This window comes from Arvicola amphibius, chromosome 13, assembly GCF_903992535.2.
Source record: "Arvicola amphibius chromosome 13, mArvAmp1.2, whole genome shotgun sequence".
In the NCBI taxonomy this organism is placed as follows: domain Eukaryota; kingdom Metazoa; phylum Chordata; class Mammalia; order Rodentia; family Cricetidae; genus Arvicola; species Arvicola amphibius.
The window spans coordinates 62,796,262-62,809,823 of record NC_052059.1 but is presented as its reverse complement, the minus strand read 5'-3'; the positions used below and the strand labels follow the sequence as shown (position 1 = coordinate 62,809,823).

The 13,562-nt window shown below is 43.3% G+C and overlaps 1 protein-coding gene across 1 annotated transcript in view; it reads right to left on the bottom strand.

The window, feature by feature from the left end:
- The window catches only part of Slc35f4 (solute carrier family 35 member F4), a 225,738-nt gene extending 213,424 nt beyond the window's left edge, over positions 1 to 12,314 (bottom strand). The window contains exon 1 of the mRNA XM_038310550.1: positions 12,212 to 12,314. Within this exon, the coding sequence (XP_038166478.1) occupies positions 12,212 to 12,314 (103 nt within the window). The remainder of the gene's footprint in view (positions 1 to 12,211) is intronic.
- Positions 12,315 to 13,562: the final 1,248 nt, after the last annotated feature.

The window sequence follows — 13,562 nt, the reverse complement described above, 5'->3', positions numbered from 1 at the left end:
TTACCCTGAGGGAACTAAGAGTCTAGCAGGCAGGGAACACCAAACAGTCACAAAAATGAACATGAGTGGCAATGTAGGCTGCAGTAAGTGTTCTAAAGGCAGAGAACGTTAGGCGATAGAGTGCAGGGCTGAAAAGCCCCCTTTGAGGGGACAGCACTTGGTAAAGGCCTGATAAGTGAGGAGGAGGCCACCAGGTAGCAGCCCAGGCAGAGAGAAGAAAGTACTTGTCAGTCTGAGGCATGAAGGTTCTGGAGCCTGTGCCAAGATGACCCAGCTTAGAGTGGACTGGAGCAGTGCGCGCTGAAAAGCCAGCTACCTAGGACTCTGTGGTCTGAGTATAGAATTTTATAGTTTTCTGAAGAACTTCCAAAACCATCCATATTTGTTACTTTTCTGTTGCTGTTATTAAAAAATAATAATCAAAGCAACTTATGGAGGAAAGAGTGCTTTTTGATGATGGTTCCAGAAGAATAAGATTCTATTAATGCAGCAGGCATGGCAGCAAGCAGCAAGCAAGGCCGTGAAGAAAGTTGAGGGCTTCAAAACCAAGCAGGGAGTAGAGAGCAAAGTGGGAGGGATAAGGGGTTTTAAGTGCTCAATGCCTACCTCCAGTGACAAACTTAAACCGCCCCAAACAGTGTGACCAACTGAGGACCAAGTGTTCGAATAACTGACCCCATGAGGGACGTTCTCACTCAAACTGACACACCTCTGAAGACCTTAACCAGAGGAATGGGAAGAACCAAGCGAAGCTCTGGAAAGATGGCCATGGGGTGAGCATGATGATGGTGCCAAGCCGTAACTTCACTTAGAAGGTGGAAGCATGATCACCTTGGGCTACAACAAACCCACCAGCATTATTCTAAATCACTGTGGCTACTAATTTGATGGGGATCAGAAAGATCAAACCAAGCAATTCACTTCCTGTGTTCGCAGTTGTAAGGTAAAACTGAAAACCAGAACTTTCTCAACTTCTAAGTATTTATGTTCTAAAAAGACTGGCAATTCTAATGGTACAATTTCAGGTGTGCATGCCACTTTTGTAGAGCCTACCACCCTGATTCCAAGCAGGGATGATGGTGCTCCAAATAATTTTTGAACTCACTTGGGTCTGAATCTTACCTCTTCAATGCCTGTAACTAAACACAGGCAAAAGCAAAAGCTCAAGACAGTCACTGTTTGGTGTGGAGCATGGTGATGTAGCTGCAGCAAAACTTTCATCCTCCCACACCCTTAGGAATCTCATCCTTACTAAGGCAAAAACAATCTTACTGTCTATGTCCAGTTTTGAGGACCAAGAAAACATTATTGACACCCCACTAGGGCCATCTTGGCTCTAGCCCAAGTCTAAAAATAGCAAACTCCAGGCTACAGAAGACTGCAATTTTCAATCCCTGTTTAAAATATACAGTGTTAAAGGTCATTCTTGATTACAGTACACTGAGTCTGAAGACACTGGTGTGTTGCCCTCTCTGACCTAGAAAAAGAAATATGTCTTCCAAATTTTACTTAATCGGTGACCCTCCATAAGGCTTCATAAGCAACCTGCAGTGCCATTTGCAAGTGGTCTAGAAACTTCACCCTCAGCAGACACCTGAAATTTTCAAGTGTGTAAGATTGGACAGTGTCTACCACTTCACTAAACATGATGTAGATCTAAGTTAAAAGACTATGAGGACCAGAAGAACATGAAAACTTGGGAAGAAGGGGCTCTCATACAGTGTCTGCATGTGAAGGCTAGAGATTAACATCAGGGGCCCTTGAAGCCCTGTCTACCTTGTTTTATGAGACAATGTCTCCCTTTGACTTGGGACTCATCCATTAGCCTAGGCAGTGAGCCCTAGGCATCTGCTTGTATATGCTTCCCAAAATTTGGGATTACAAGCACGTACACATTTGTCTTACATAGGTTCTGGAGATCAGACTCAGGGCCTTGGGCCTGCACAGCAAAAACTGTTTGTGCTATCTATCAGCTCTAGATTAAATGTGAATTAAAGTCTACAATTTGATAAAAACAATTGTATACAAATCTCTGTGAAACAAATTGCTATCAAAATGACTTTCTGGCCAACTGATCCTTTTCCCTAAAAACTCCCCTGCTCCCACCATCAATATTTCAGGCCAGTCTGGTAACTAGGATGCGGTAAGTCTGCCCTACCACAATCAATAGCATCTAGAGTATGCCATGTGCCATAAATTGGAACAAAGAGTGGCTTTTCCCAAGAATCTGGATTTAGAAGGAAGAGATTCTTGCTCAATCTGTCTGTGCTCTTGAATAGAGGACATGTAAACACTAAAACTGGTGGCAGTGGCTATTTTTGACCATTTGGGCAAGGAAACAGAGAAGCCAGCCTGCTGCAGAGACAAGATGAAGAACACCTACCAGAAAAGAGGGAGGGCTTCCTGCTTTCCCAATCACAGGATACTGCTTGATTCCCACTTATGGCAGTTTATTCCTGTGCTTCAAACCCACAGAGACACCACAGGACCCTGAAACTGCTTCCAAACCAAACAAGCCATTACTAACACTCCAGGTCTTTCCATTGTATTTAGTCTCAAATGACTGAGAACCAGTTTGTACAAATTCTGTAAGCCGAGAGCTCTGAAAGAATTCAATTTTGGCCTCTCAAAGCAGTTAAGCAAATCATAATCAAAAAGTATTTTTAAAAAGCAGGGCAAGAGAGAAAGAGAGAGAGTGTGTGTGTGTGTGTGTGTGTTAGAATTTTAGCTACAATAGTAACGCTATAGTTTCTATTTGTTCAAAGATCAAGACATGAAGCCCTATATGTATTTAAGAAGATTGGAAAGAAATTAGCCAAAATATCAATAGTTATGTTGAGAAACAAAGATCATTTCATTTTTCTTCTCCTTTATATTCCTCTATTTTTAGAAGCAATTAAATATATTTTTTTTTTTTTGGTTTTTCGAGACAGGGTTTCTCTGCAGCTTTTTTTTTTTTTAGAGCCTGGGCTGGAACTAGCTCTTGTAGACCAGGCTGGCCTCGAACTCACAGAGATCCGCCTGCCTCTGCCTCCCGAGTGCTGGGATTAAAGCAATTAAATATTTTTAACTTAAAAACTATAACTCTAGGGACTACAATGATATTTTTAACCACAGAATGGCACAGCCTGTCTATTATATTTACTGCTGTATAGACAGCATCTGGAAAGCACTTCCCCTTAACAGTTCACAGAGAAGAACAATGCTACTCTCTATAGAGCATCATCAAGTTTGTCTTACCCATAACTTCCTCCATTGCCTCTTATGCAACCTGCACCACACCCATTCCGGACATACAGCCTGTCTCTGGGAGTCCACTCTTCTCCTCTCCCTTCTCTCTCCAGCCCCTTTTGCCACTTTGGTGCCTGAGTTCCTGCATCTCCAGACATGCAGACTCATGCTATTTCTTGTCAATTCTGGATTTGCTCCCCTTTCTTTTGGATTAGTCTATGATGCAAACATTTGTGGCAGATGAATTTCAGTACATTTAAAATAAAATATGTCTTGGTACAGTCTATGTAGGAATGTTTTGGTTATGGCATTGGGTCAATCACAAATAAATGGAGGGGAAGGCAATGTCCACAAACAGGCATTGTGAATATCATAATTAACAAATTTCCTTTAACAGTTCAATAACATACATTTTTGCAATAATCTTGCAAAATGCTCTGTGAATAAAAAGAAACAAATAATTTACTTAAGGAAAAAATGAGTTCCTTTGGAATTATATATCTGTTTATTTAATTTCCTCCAAAATCTTAGCAACTTTCATATACTGAATTGGGCATTAATAGCCAGATGTTTTCTATGGATTATTTATATAGTCCTCTCAACCACTTGTGTGATAGGTAATCTTAGCGATCAACTTGGCACATCCGGGGAGAAAGACCCTCAGCCGAAGAGCTGTCTCTGTCATATTCGTCTGTGGACATGCCTGTGGGGCTATTTGTGAGGTCCTACCTGAGAGAAGGGAGCAGAAAACTGTGGGCAATGCCGTACCTGAGCAGGTTGTCCTGAGAAACATCAGGGAGGCAAGCCAGTGAGCGGCACTCCTCTATGGTGCCCACTTTAGTCCCTGCCTTTAGGTTTCTGCTTGAGTTCCTGTCCTGGCTTATCACACTGAAGGACAATGAACCAAACCCTGTCTTCCCTGAGTTCATTTTGATCAGTGTCATCAGAAGCCAGAAACAATACACTGTGAAACAGATCTTATCACCTCTTTTTACAGAAATAAAGTGGTTGTCCTGATAAATTAATCTTTGTATACAAATTTAAAAGGCTGCCATGTGGCTGATCATATGGGCGGGCCCTTCTGTGTTTTCCTGTTGTCAAAGTTTATGGCCTTTGGGTTAGATCTCGGTATTCAAAGGGTCGTTGAATAGGCAACCAACATATGTATGAATGTAATGCAAAACCTAATGTGGGTAAATAGCAGTGGCATTGTATAATGTGGGTCTTAGAGTTTTATTGCTGTGAAGAGGCACCATGACTATGGTAACTTCTATAAAGGAAAACATTTAATTGGGGCTGGCTTACAGTTCACAGGTTTAGTCATTATCATCATAGAGGGAAGCATGGTGGCATACAGGCAGACATGGTGCTGAAGAAGGAGATGAGCATTCTACATCATGATCAGCAGGCAGCAGGAAGGGAGTGTCACACTAGATCTGGGATGAGCTTTGAGACCTCAAAGCCTGCCCCTTAGTGACACACTTTCTCCAACAAAGTCACACCCACTCTAACGAGGCCAAACCTCCTAATAGTGCTACTTCCTATGAGCCTTTGGGGGCATTTTTTATTCAAATCACCACAATATATTTTTCTAGTTTATTATACCTTTGTGTTTTCCATACAAATACACATAATAATAAACTACGACACCATACTACAACATCACAGCAAAAATTCTGGTCAGTGATGCATGTCAGGGGCACTTATTTGTAACTGCTTACACGACTCACCCCTCATATATAAAGAAGCACAAAACTTGTTGCCAGGATATACACTAAATATAAACAGGAATAAATATCTATTGCAATTATTTCACTAGTGAGATGGAATTGCATAACTCACCACGGAGGAAGCACTTGGGAGATACATTAATATTGTGTCACAAGGATCAATAGGACCATTTCTAAAGAGAGGGGAGAAACTCCATTTTCTTTCTTGTGCTTTTCATAAATGTACAGTCTTCTGTATTCTTAGCAATTACCTTTTATTTCTCTATAACAGAAAACTTTAAGGCAGCCATGAGAACTCAGAGGTTCGCAAGCTTAAGTCATGAGGTTAGCTGATCACTGCCTGCCGTTTGCAGCATTCCTCTTGACTCGGTCACTGGTGAGTCATTTCTTGTCCTCCCAGTACCACCACCCTGCCTTCTTTCTTTCACAATGGAAAAGGCAATTTTTTTCCAAAGGAAGCTGAAATCATTCATTCACTAGCATCAAAACTTGACAGAGTTTAGCAACTTACCCAAGCTGAAATAAAAGAAGGTTCCTGTTCTTTCCAGACCCTGAGAACTGGACAGTCTCATGCAAAGCCTACAGCTGACTAAGTGCCAGAGGAGACATGAGTCCAGAACACTGGGAACCCAGAGGGAGGATGAACCCAGCCTGGGGCCAGAAGACTGTTCCTGCAAGACAGCATTTAAAACAGAGACTTTGCAGATAAATAGAAGTTTTCCCTGCTAGGAGGGCACCTGGGCCTGGGAGGAGTGCTTCAGGGCCAGTGTTTAATAAGGCTCAGAGAAAGAAAAAACATGTGTAAGCAATAATGTCATTAAAACAGCCAGCTAGTTTTTGATGGGACTCAGAGCAGAGTGCATATAGACCAGATGAAATTTGAGAGAAGAAAAGTTAGGCCCCAAAGCACATGCTGATGATTAGTTAAGTAGGTTAAGATGCTTGCATAGATGAGAAAGGGTAGGTAAATTAAAATTAAGTTATTGATATAAACAAATAGGAAAATGTTTGGTATAAAATAAAAACATGTACATGTGAAGTTATAAAAATTGAAAGGATGGACACTAAAGTGTTGGCACTAATCACCTCTGGGTGGTAGAATTATGAATAATTTTCTTCTAATTGCTCTTTGTTTCTGTGCCTTCCAGATCTTCTGCATTAAGCATGCATTATTTGGCACTTTGGATGGAGAAGAATGTGCGTACTAAAATAGAATTCATAAGCTGGGCTTGAATCGTGACAGCCTAAAGACTTTGGATTTTATTTCACAGAAAATGAAAGACTATTCCAGGTATTCGATTAGGGAAATTGGATGCACAGATGTTTGCAGAAAGAAATGTTAAGTAGGCATTCTGTGCTAGAGGGGTTTGAGACTGGGGAAAAATGATGGACACAGCCATGCAGAGGCAGGAGGGACAGAAAACATGACTGGAGTAGAACGGACAGGACTTATTAACTACAAAAGGAAAGGACAGACACGGGAAAGAACTCCAGAACTCTGGTGTGGGTGATTGGTTCTCTACAGATATTGGAAGCCAACAGGCATAAGAAGAAGGAAAAAGGCAGAATGATGACCTATTTCTGTATGCGATGTGTCTGGAGGACATTCTGGTAGGTGTGCTACTAGGAAGTTTGGAATATGAACTTGGATGTAGAAAATAGAGGGGCCTAAGAGTACATTTGCATAAGATATGGAGAAGCCTGAGGTTGAGTGAGCTCAACTGGATAAAACAGAAAGTAAGCAGGACCTTGGAAACTGCTGAGTTGAAGCAGTCACTGGCACACTCAGAGAACCAAGTGTCAGAAGTAGGTGAAATTCTTTGACATATATGATACATATTTCTGAGGCACAATGGTATATTTTCATGTTTTGTGTATACATTGGGTAGTGGTCACATCAGATAATATTGATGTGTCACCTTAAAATTTATCATATCTTGATGGCAAACATATTTAAATTCTTCTCTCCTAGATGTGTGAAGAGTTCTCCTTTGGATAGAGTATGGTCAGACCTGGCCTAGAGCAAGGGTGAAGGGCTTACTGCAAGCCTTCAGTTGCTAATACAATATCACTATAGAACTCAATCTCAAACAGTCTACATAAGAAAACAAGACAAGAACAAAACCATGGGTCAAAGAAAGACTACTGGATGTCTGCACTCAGTGGTAGGTAGGAGGGTTTTATGAAGTTCCTGATGGATCCTTCTGAGAAGGGCTCCTGGACTCTGGATAGCCAAGGCTGACCTACAGCAGAGCTATGGTGAGATTCCAGACTTCTCTGACAAACAAGGAGCTTTATGTCAACAGAGAAGTGCCCCATGTCCCGTTTAACCCTACATTTCAGCCTTCCCTCTAACCACATAACTTTATTCCACCAGTTTCTCATGATATTGAGACCTTGAACCCCTCAGTCTTCTCATGTTTCCACCAACTGCCCCAACTGTCTTTATCTTCTGTCCTCCCTGCTTTAAACTCCACGTTCAATCATATACCATCTCCTTAGATACAATTCATTTGCCATGTTATTGTTATTGAACCCATGGATAACCTTCTCCAACCCAGTGGTTCCATGCCTTTGTTGTGTTAGAAGAAGACAATCTATTGGCTAGTCTCAGTTTAAATCTATGACCAGAAATTTGAAATATCTGGTTACCCCTAAGCTTGCATGGTTCATCTACTTGTCTATTTGCTTTAACAGTTCATGCTTTTTCTCCCTGACAACCTCTATTGCCTCTTTCATATCCACATTCAGGTAATGGTTTTTCTTGCAGTCTGGAGACCACTGAAACACTCAGAAGTTCAAATGACTACCACCATTTTGGCGATGCATCTTCTAGAGCCTAATTTGCATCTTTGCTCTCTCCACATTCCTCTTACAATAATGCCATATCTATATTATATTCTGTCTTGCTGACATTACTAACTTTTGTCTATTGAGTCATTTGCCTTTCCATGTAAGTGTCCTATTAATTTTAAATCATCTATCTGTCTGTCTGTCTGTCTGTCTGTCTACCTATTTATTTATTTTTGGGTTTTTGAGACCGGTTTCTCTGTGTAACAGCTCTGGCTGTCCTGGAACTAGTTCTTGTAGACCAGGCTGGCCTTGAACTCACAGAGATCCACCTGCCTGTCTCTTGAGTGCTGGGATTAAAGGCCTGTGCCACCACTGCCTGGCTGCTTTAAATTCTTCTTGACCCGACTGCCTTCATTTCTTCTCTTCCTTTTGAACAAAATCCTTGAGTAATCTATATTTACAGTTCCCCATTTCTCCCTTTAAGCCTCTTTTATCTACATTCTAGTGCACGTGGTCACACCGCCACGCTCTTGCCAGTAGTTTCATTAAGTCTCTATGGCCCTCCATCGCTGAGTGCAGTCAGTTGTCGGCTTCATTATACTTGACATTCCTGTTCCTTCCAAAACACTGGTTTCCACTGCATTGCGTTTCAGAAGTCTCCTCCTACCTTCCCTGGAAAGCTGTCTTGGCCTCCTTTAACCATTTTTTCCTCCTGACCTCCTAATGCCAGAGGGTTCCCAGGTTCAGTCCTTGTACCTCATCTCTGCTCTACAAATACTTACTCCTGGAGATCTCACCCTGTCTCAGACTTAAAAAATAAAAAACACAGTCAAATGCTGGACAACCCCAATGCTCCAACCAGACTTCTTGAAACTCCGAACTTGCTCACCTCTCCAGCATATCCGGAATATCTGAAACATTATCCGTCACGATGCTTTCTGCATGTCTGCTCATGACAGTCCAAGCTCAGTCAAACCCCAAACCATAAGTTTTATTTTTCTCTTTCTTATCAATACCAGAGATAGTTCACCAGGAGATCTTATTGGCTCTGAGTCTGAACACTTACCACCACCTCCAGGGATTTCACTCAGGCCCCCATCATCTCTCACCTAGGTTACCAAGATAATGTACTAATTGATGTAACTGATTCTTTTGAAAAGCAAGTCAAATTATCACATTCCATTTTCAGCACCGAAGCAAGGTTCCCCATGCCATTCAGAGAACAACCCAAATGACTGTCAAGGACCTATAAGGTTCTATTTCATCTGACTCTCTTTATCTCCAGGATACTTTTCCAGTAGCTCACTGCACGTCTACCATGCAAGGCCCACTTACTGTTTCTCTGCCATGCCAAACAGGTACATACGACTGGCTGGAACGTCTCCCTTCTGATGTTCACATGGCTGACTCCTCCACATTTCCCACAGCCCTGCTTAAGTGTTCCTATTTAACGTCCTGACAAGCTCTGTTAACCCCCATTTCAGCCCTTTCATCCTGTTAGAGCCCTTTTGAAAATCACTATCACCTTGACATGTACAAAAAATATTTATAAGGTTAGTTTCTGTTTTTTTCCCCATGAAAATTAAAACTCTAAAAAATGAAAACACTTTCATATGTCTTTTTAGACCCATTCCTTGTATGTAGGAATTGCTCAGTTAACAATTAGTAAGGAGAGAGTCTATTCTTCCTACTCGATCAATCGCAGATAACTCGAGGTTACCCACTGTACTTTGATTAGCATTTATCCCATTTCGTGTGTGTGTGTGTGTGTGTGTGTGTCTGTGCTCAGTAAACTGATCAGTAAATTAAACAGAATTTTTTGATTGATCAGTGGCCCATAGAATATCTTAATTTCTTTATATTTGATTGCATTTCTTCATTTCTTTACCCTATCAGAGTTTGTTCTAGATGGGATACAAGTTTAGAAACAGGATAAATTATCACAAGACTAATTTTGACATATTATCCAAACGTGAGCCCCCATCTATGTCCTTTTTGGCAAACAGCATGGATCTCTAGAGAGCATCCCATCCTGAATATCACCTATGTGATGAGTGAGAACAGGAAAAGCCTCCTTACCTTTACACATCTGATACTCCTTGCTGTAGCGTGTTTCTAAATAGATGTCGCCAGACTTCCCCAAGCTGTTGCTCCTGGTGGCAGCTAAATCAATTGACCATATTGTACTGGTTTGTTCAATGTGTTTGTTTACTAGTTGAAGACTGCATTAAGAGCAGGATTATTTCATGGTGTTTGGTTTCCTGGCCTTCTTCCAGCTTCCTCCTCTTCCTCCTCCTCCTCCTCCTCCTCCTCCTCCTCCTCCTCCTCCTCCTCCTCCTCCTCCTCCTCCTCCTCCTCCTCTTCCTCCTCTCTCTCTCTCTCTCTCTCTCTCTCTCTCTCTCTCTGTGTACAAAATGGCAATGTCTCTCTTGCTCTGAAAGAGTGTACATTCCGAGATTCAAATTTGACTATCCTTAGCGCTCTGTTCTTCTGAAATTTGCTATCGTTGCTGATTGAACAATGTGGCCTGGATTTAGTCAAATGCCCACCACTAATAGCAATGCCAAAAGCATCTTTATCCCCCCACATTTTGCTTCCAGTTACAACCTTGGCCAATGCACTTCCCTTTTTTGCTCTGTATTGTCTTGCAAATGAAACATGTGCAGCTCTTTGAGCAAGTACAAAAATAAAATATGAACATGTTCTTATCTAAAATGCCACTTTCCCAGTATTCTTTCTGGGTTTCTCTTCATTAACCAAAGTACCATTGTCACAGAAATTATAATACTCTGTAATTTTAGAGACAAGTTCTACATTCTCTTGACCACCCAAATGCCTGGTTTCTAATTTAAATATTCAAAGGTGACATTCAAGTCATTTCTACAAGATCTAGTCAAGATTTCAGTCCAAGTGTCTAGGGTTAAAGTAAACACCCTTTTCCAATAGGAAAGGAAAAAAAACCTACAAAACTATGAGATTGTAGTAAAAAGATTTCAAAGAATGTTCCACAGCATGTTATTTTCCTTCCAGATAATTCTAACACTATATAATTACTTTTGTATGGAAATAAATAATGTAAGCCTCTATTGCTAAAAACAGCTAGACAGAAACATCCAAAGTAGACAGGCCTTTCCTGAGAGGAGATAAAATATTAGACTGGAAAATATCTGTGTGAGGATGGCCCACAGGACAATGCTCTCATAGCCCAGTATAGAGTTGCATGGGAAACGAAGTGATTTTTCATCTATGTGTCAAGATTAGAGAGGGTCCTCTGCTTCACACAGATTCTATAATACTGATGACATCCCAAACTGTCAGAGAAAAATATCAATCAGAAATGCATATAAAGTGCATTTGGTTAAAAATAATAGCAAAAACATCAGTTAAGGTCCTTCTTTTTCAGCAGAAATGCTTTGATTAAAAAAAAACCTGAAATTCCACCTGCATGGAAATTAAAGTGAAGCTGATCTCCCAGTTCAGAAAACAAAAATAAGCAAACAAACAGACAAGCAAACAAAAAACAGGCTTCACTTTGGTGGTTGGCAGGACTAACCCCAGCAGATAGAGTGGTGGATTTATATGTCAAGAAAATAGAATGTAGAGACTTGGAACATAGAGCCCCTCACTGGCTTCTGTCACTCATGTTCTCAACAACGTGTGTGTGTGTGTGTGTGTGTGTGTGTGTGTGTGTAACTGCTCCCAAAGCTTGAGAGCATCTTAGCCTAGGCGGAATAAAACTAGAATCCAACAGCTCAGTGGTGGCCAAGACGCGCAGCGGGGGCGGGTGGCTGTGTCTCACTTCCCAGTCCCACTCTGCCCGCCTTTTGCATTTCTCCGTATAAGCTCTCAATTCAGGTACCTAAGCAGGTTCCTTTCTTTGCCCAGCACGGAGAACCTTCTAAGGACGTTTCTTATCATGACCAGTTTCCATGCTGGCAACATCTCAGTGGCCCACGGTGAACAAGCTGACCCACCCAGCCAGTCCAGCTGCAACCAACTAATATCCCCACTGTCTTTGTCCCCAACTCCAGGTGAGAGAACCTGGCACCCAGTAAAGCCTTTCCAAGTGAGTAGCCCAAGGACTGATGGTCAGCTAGTGGAACAGCCATGTTAGCCTCCTCCAGGCATAAATCAGCCACCAGTGAGCTGACCGACCGACGACAACCAGGAGTGCTCGTCCTGTCCTCTGCACGCCTCCACCCCCACGATTGCGACTGTCCCCAAACTCCTGGGTTCAAGCCGCCAGCCCCCATGATTGCCTCAAGGTTCAGGACCTAGGACAGCGGACGGCGGACCTACTTTTCGCCCCATAGGTTCAAAAGGCCAGGAATGTGATAGTGACAGCGCAAACCCCGCTGCAGGTGTCCCACCGTGCGCCCTCCCGCACCGCTCCCCCGCGCCCCGGAGCGCCCACCTCCCACCCTCATCTTGTTCAGGACGGCCTCTTGGCGTCTTACTTTTCTGGCTGGAGTAACCCGGGTAATAGCCATAGTAACCAGTAATCCGCAGGATTCGGTCCTCGATAGTGGCTACCCCGTTGGGGGCCGCCTTGACATCCATAGAGAGCGCGGGGCGGCGGCTCCCGGCGCTGCGGGGCGTAGATCAAAGCGCGGGGCCCGGGAGCTGCTGCAGGTGCTGCCGCCGCCGCCGCCGCCGCTGGTGCTGATGTTGCAGCTCGTGCTCCCGCGCCCCAGCTCTGACTCCACCGCCCGGCGCAGCTCCGGCTTCGCATCACAGCGGCGGCGGCAGCGACGGCGGCAGCGACGGCGGCAAGGGAACGGCCCCCACTCTGGCCGGCCTCTCTGTCAGTCTGGCAGCTCTCCGCCCGCCACCAGCTCACTGTTGCCCAAAGAGCGCCCCCTCACCTAGGACGCCCACCCAGGTCTGGGACGCATGTGGGCACCCCACCTGGTCTCCGACTTTCACCATTAACCCTAGGGCCGAAAGTAGACACCCCCAAACCCACTTGAGTGAAGGGATGGTTACCAGGTGCTCAAGGTGAACAGCTGTGGGTAGCAGAGACCCAAACAGAACTAGGGGGTAGTAATTCAAGAGATGCTCTCAGTAGTTCAGCACTTCTGCCCTTACCCTGAGTTTCTTCCACGCTGCTGCCCATTTCACCTTGAATCTGAGCATAATGAAAGCATTCACGGGCATTAATCCTTGCAACTTGTCTAGACAACCAAAGGTCCTTTTTTTCTTTTTGCAAATTGGAAACGAAATGAATCCCCAGCAGGTGGTGTGCGGAATGATTATCCAGGCGAACACAAAGACTTTAAGAGTTCTAGTCCTCTCGGGATTCTCTATCCTCCAATAAACAAAACAAAGGCTAGGACCACACACCTGAGCACAGCACACTCATCGGTCCAGTTCCAAGTACCCAATAATCTAAGAAAAAAAGTACTGTCTTCTTTTTTGCCACAGACATCAGAAGTGAGGCCTTTCAAATTGTACCCAGGCATGTGAGTTGTTGCTATAGTCTAAAGGGAAAGGCTTTCTATCTGTGCAGAACATTCTTGAAGCTCTATGATCAGAGTGAGCAGCTGCTACGAATGTGCCTCTTCTTTGTTGATGAGAGGTCCTGGGGTTAGGTGATTGCAGGGAGCAAACAACTACCCTGCTCATAGTGTACAGCTACAGTCTCATAAAAATTAGTCTTTCAGTCTCCACTTCCCGTGGGAAAGGACGTGGGAGGGGAAGGGAGACTGCCATCAGCTTAGAGGCTGTCAGATCCACCTTACCCCAAGAGGTCTTCGACATCCCTTCCAATTTCCACATTTCTGAAGATCATGGGGTGCGGGAGCAGAA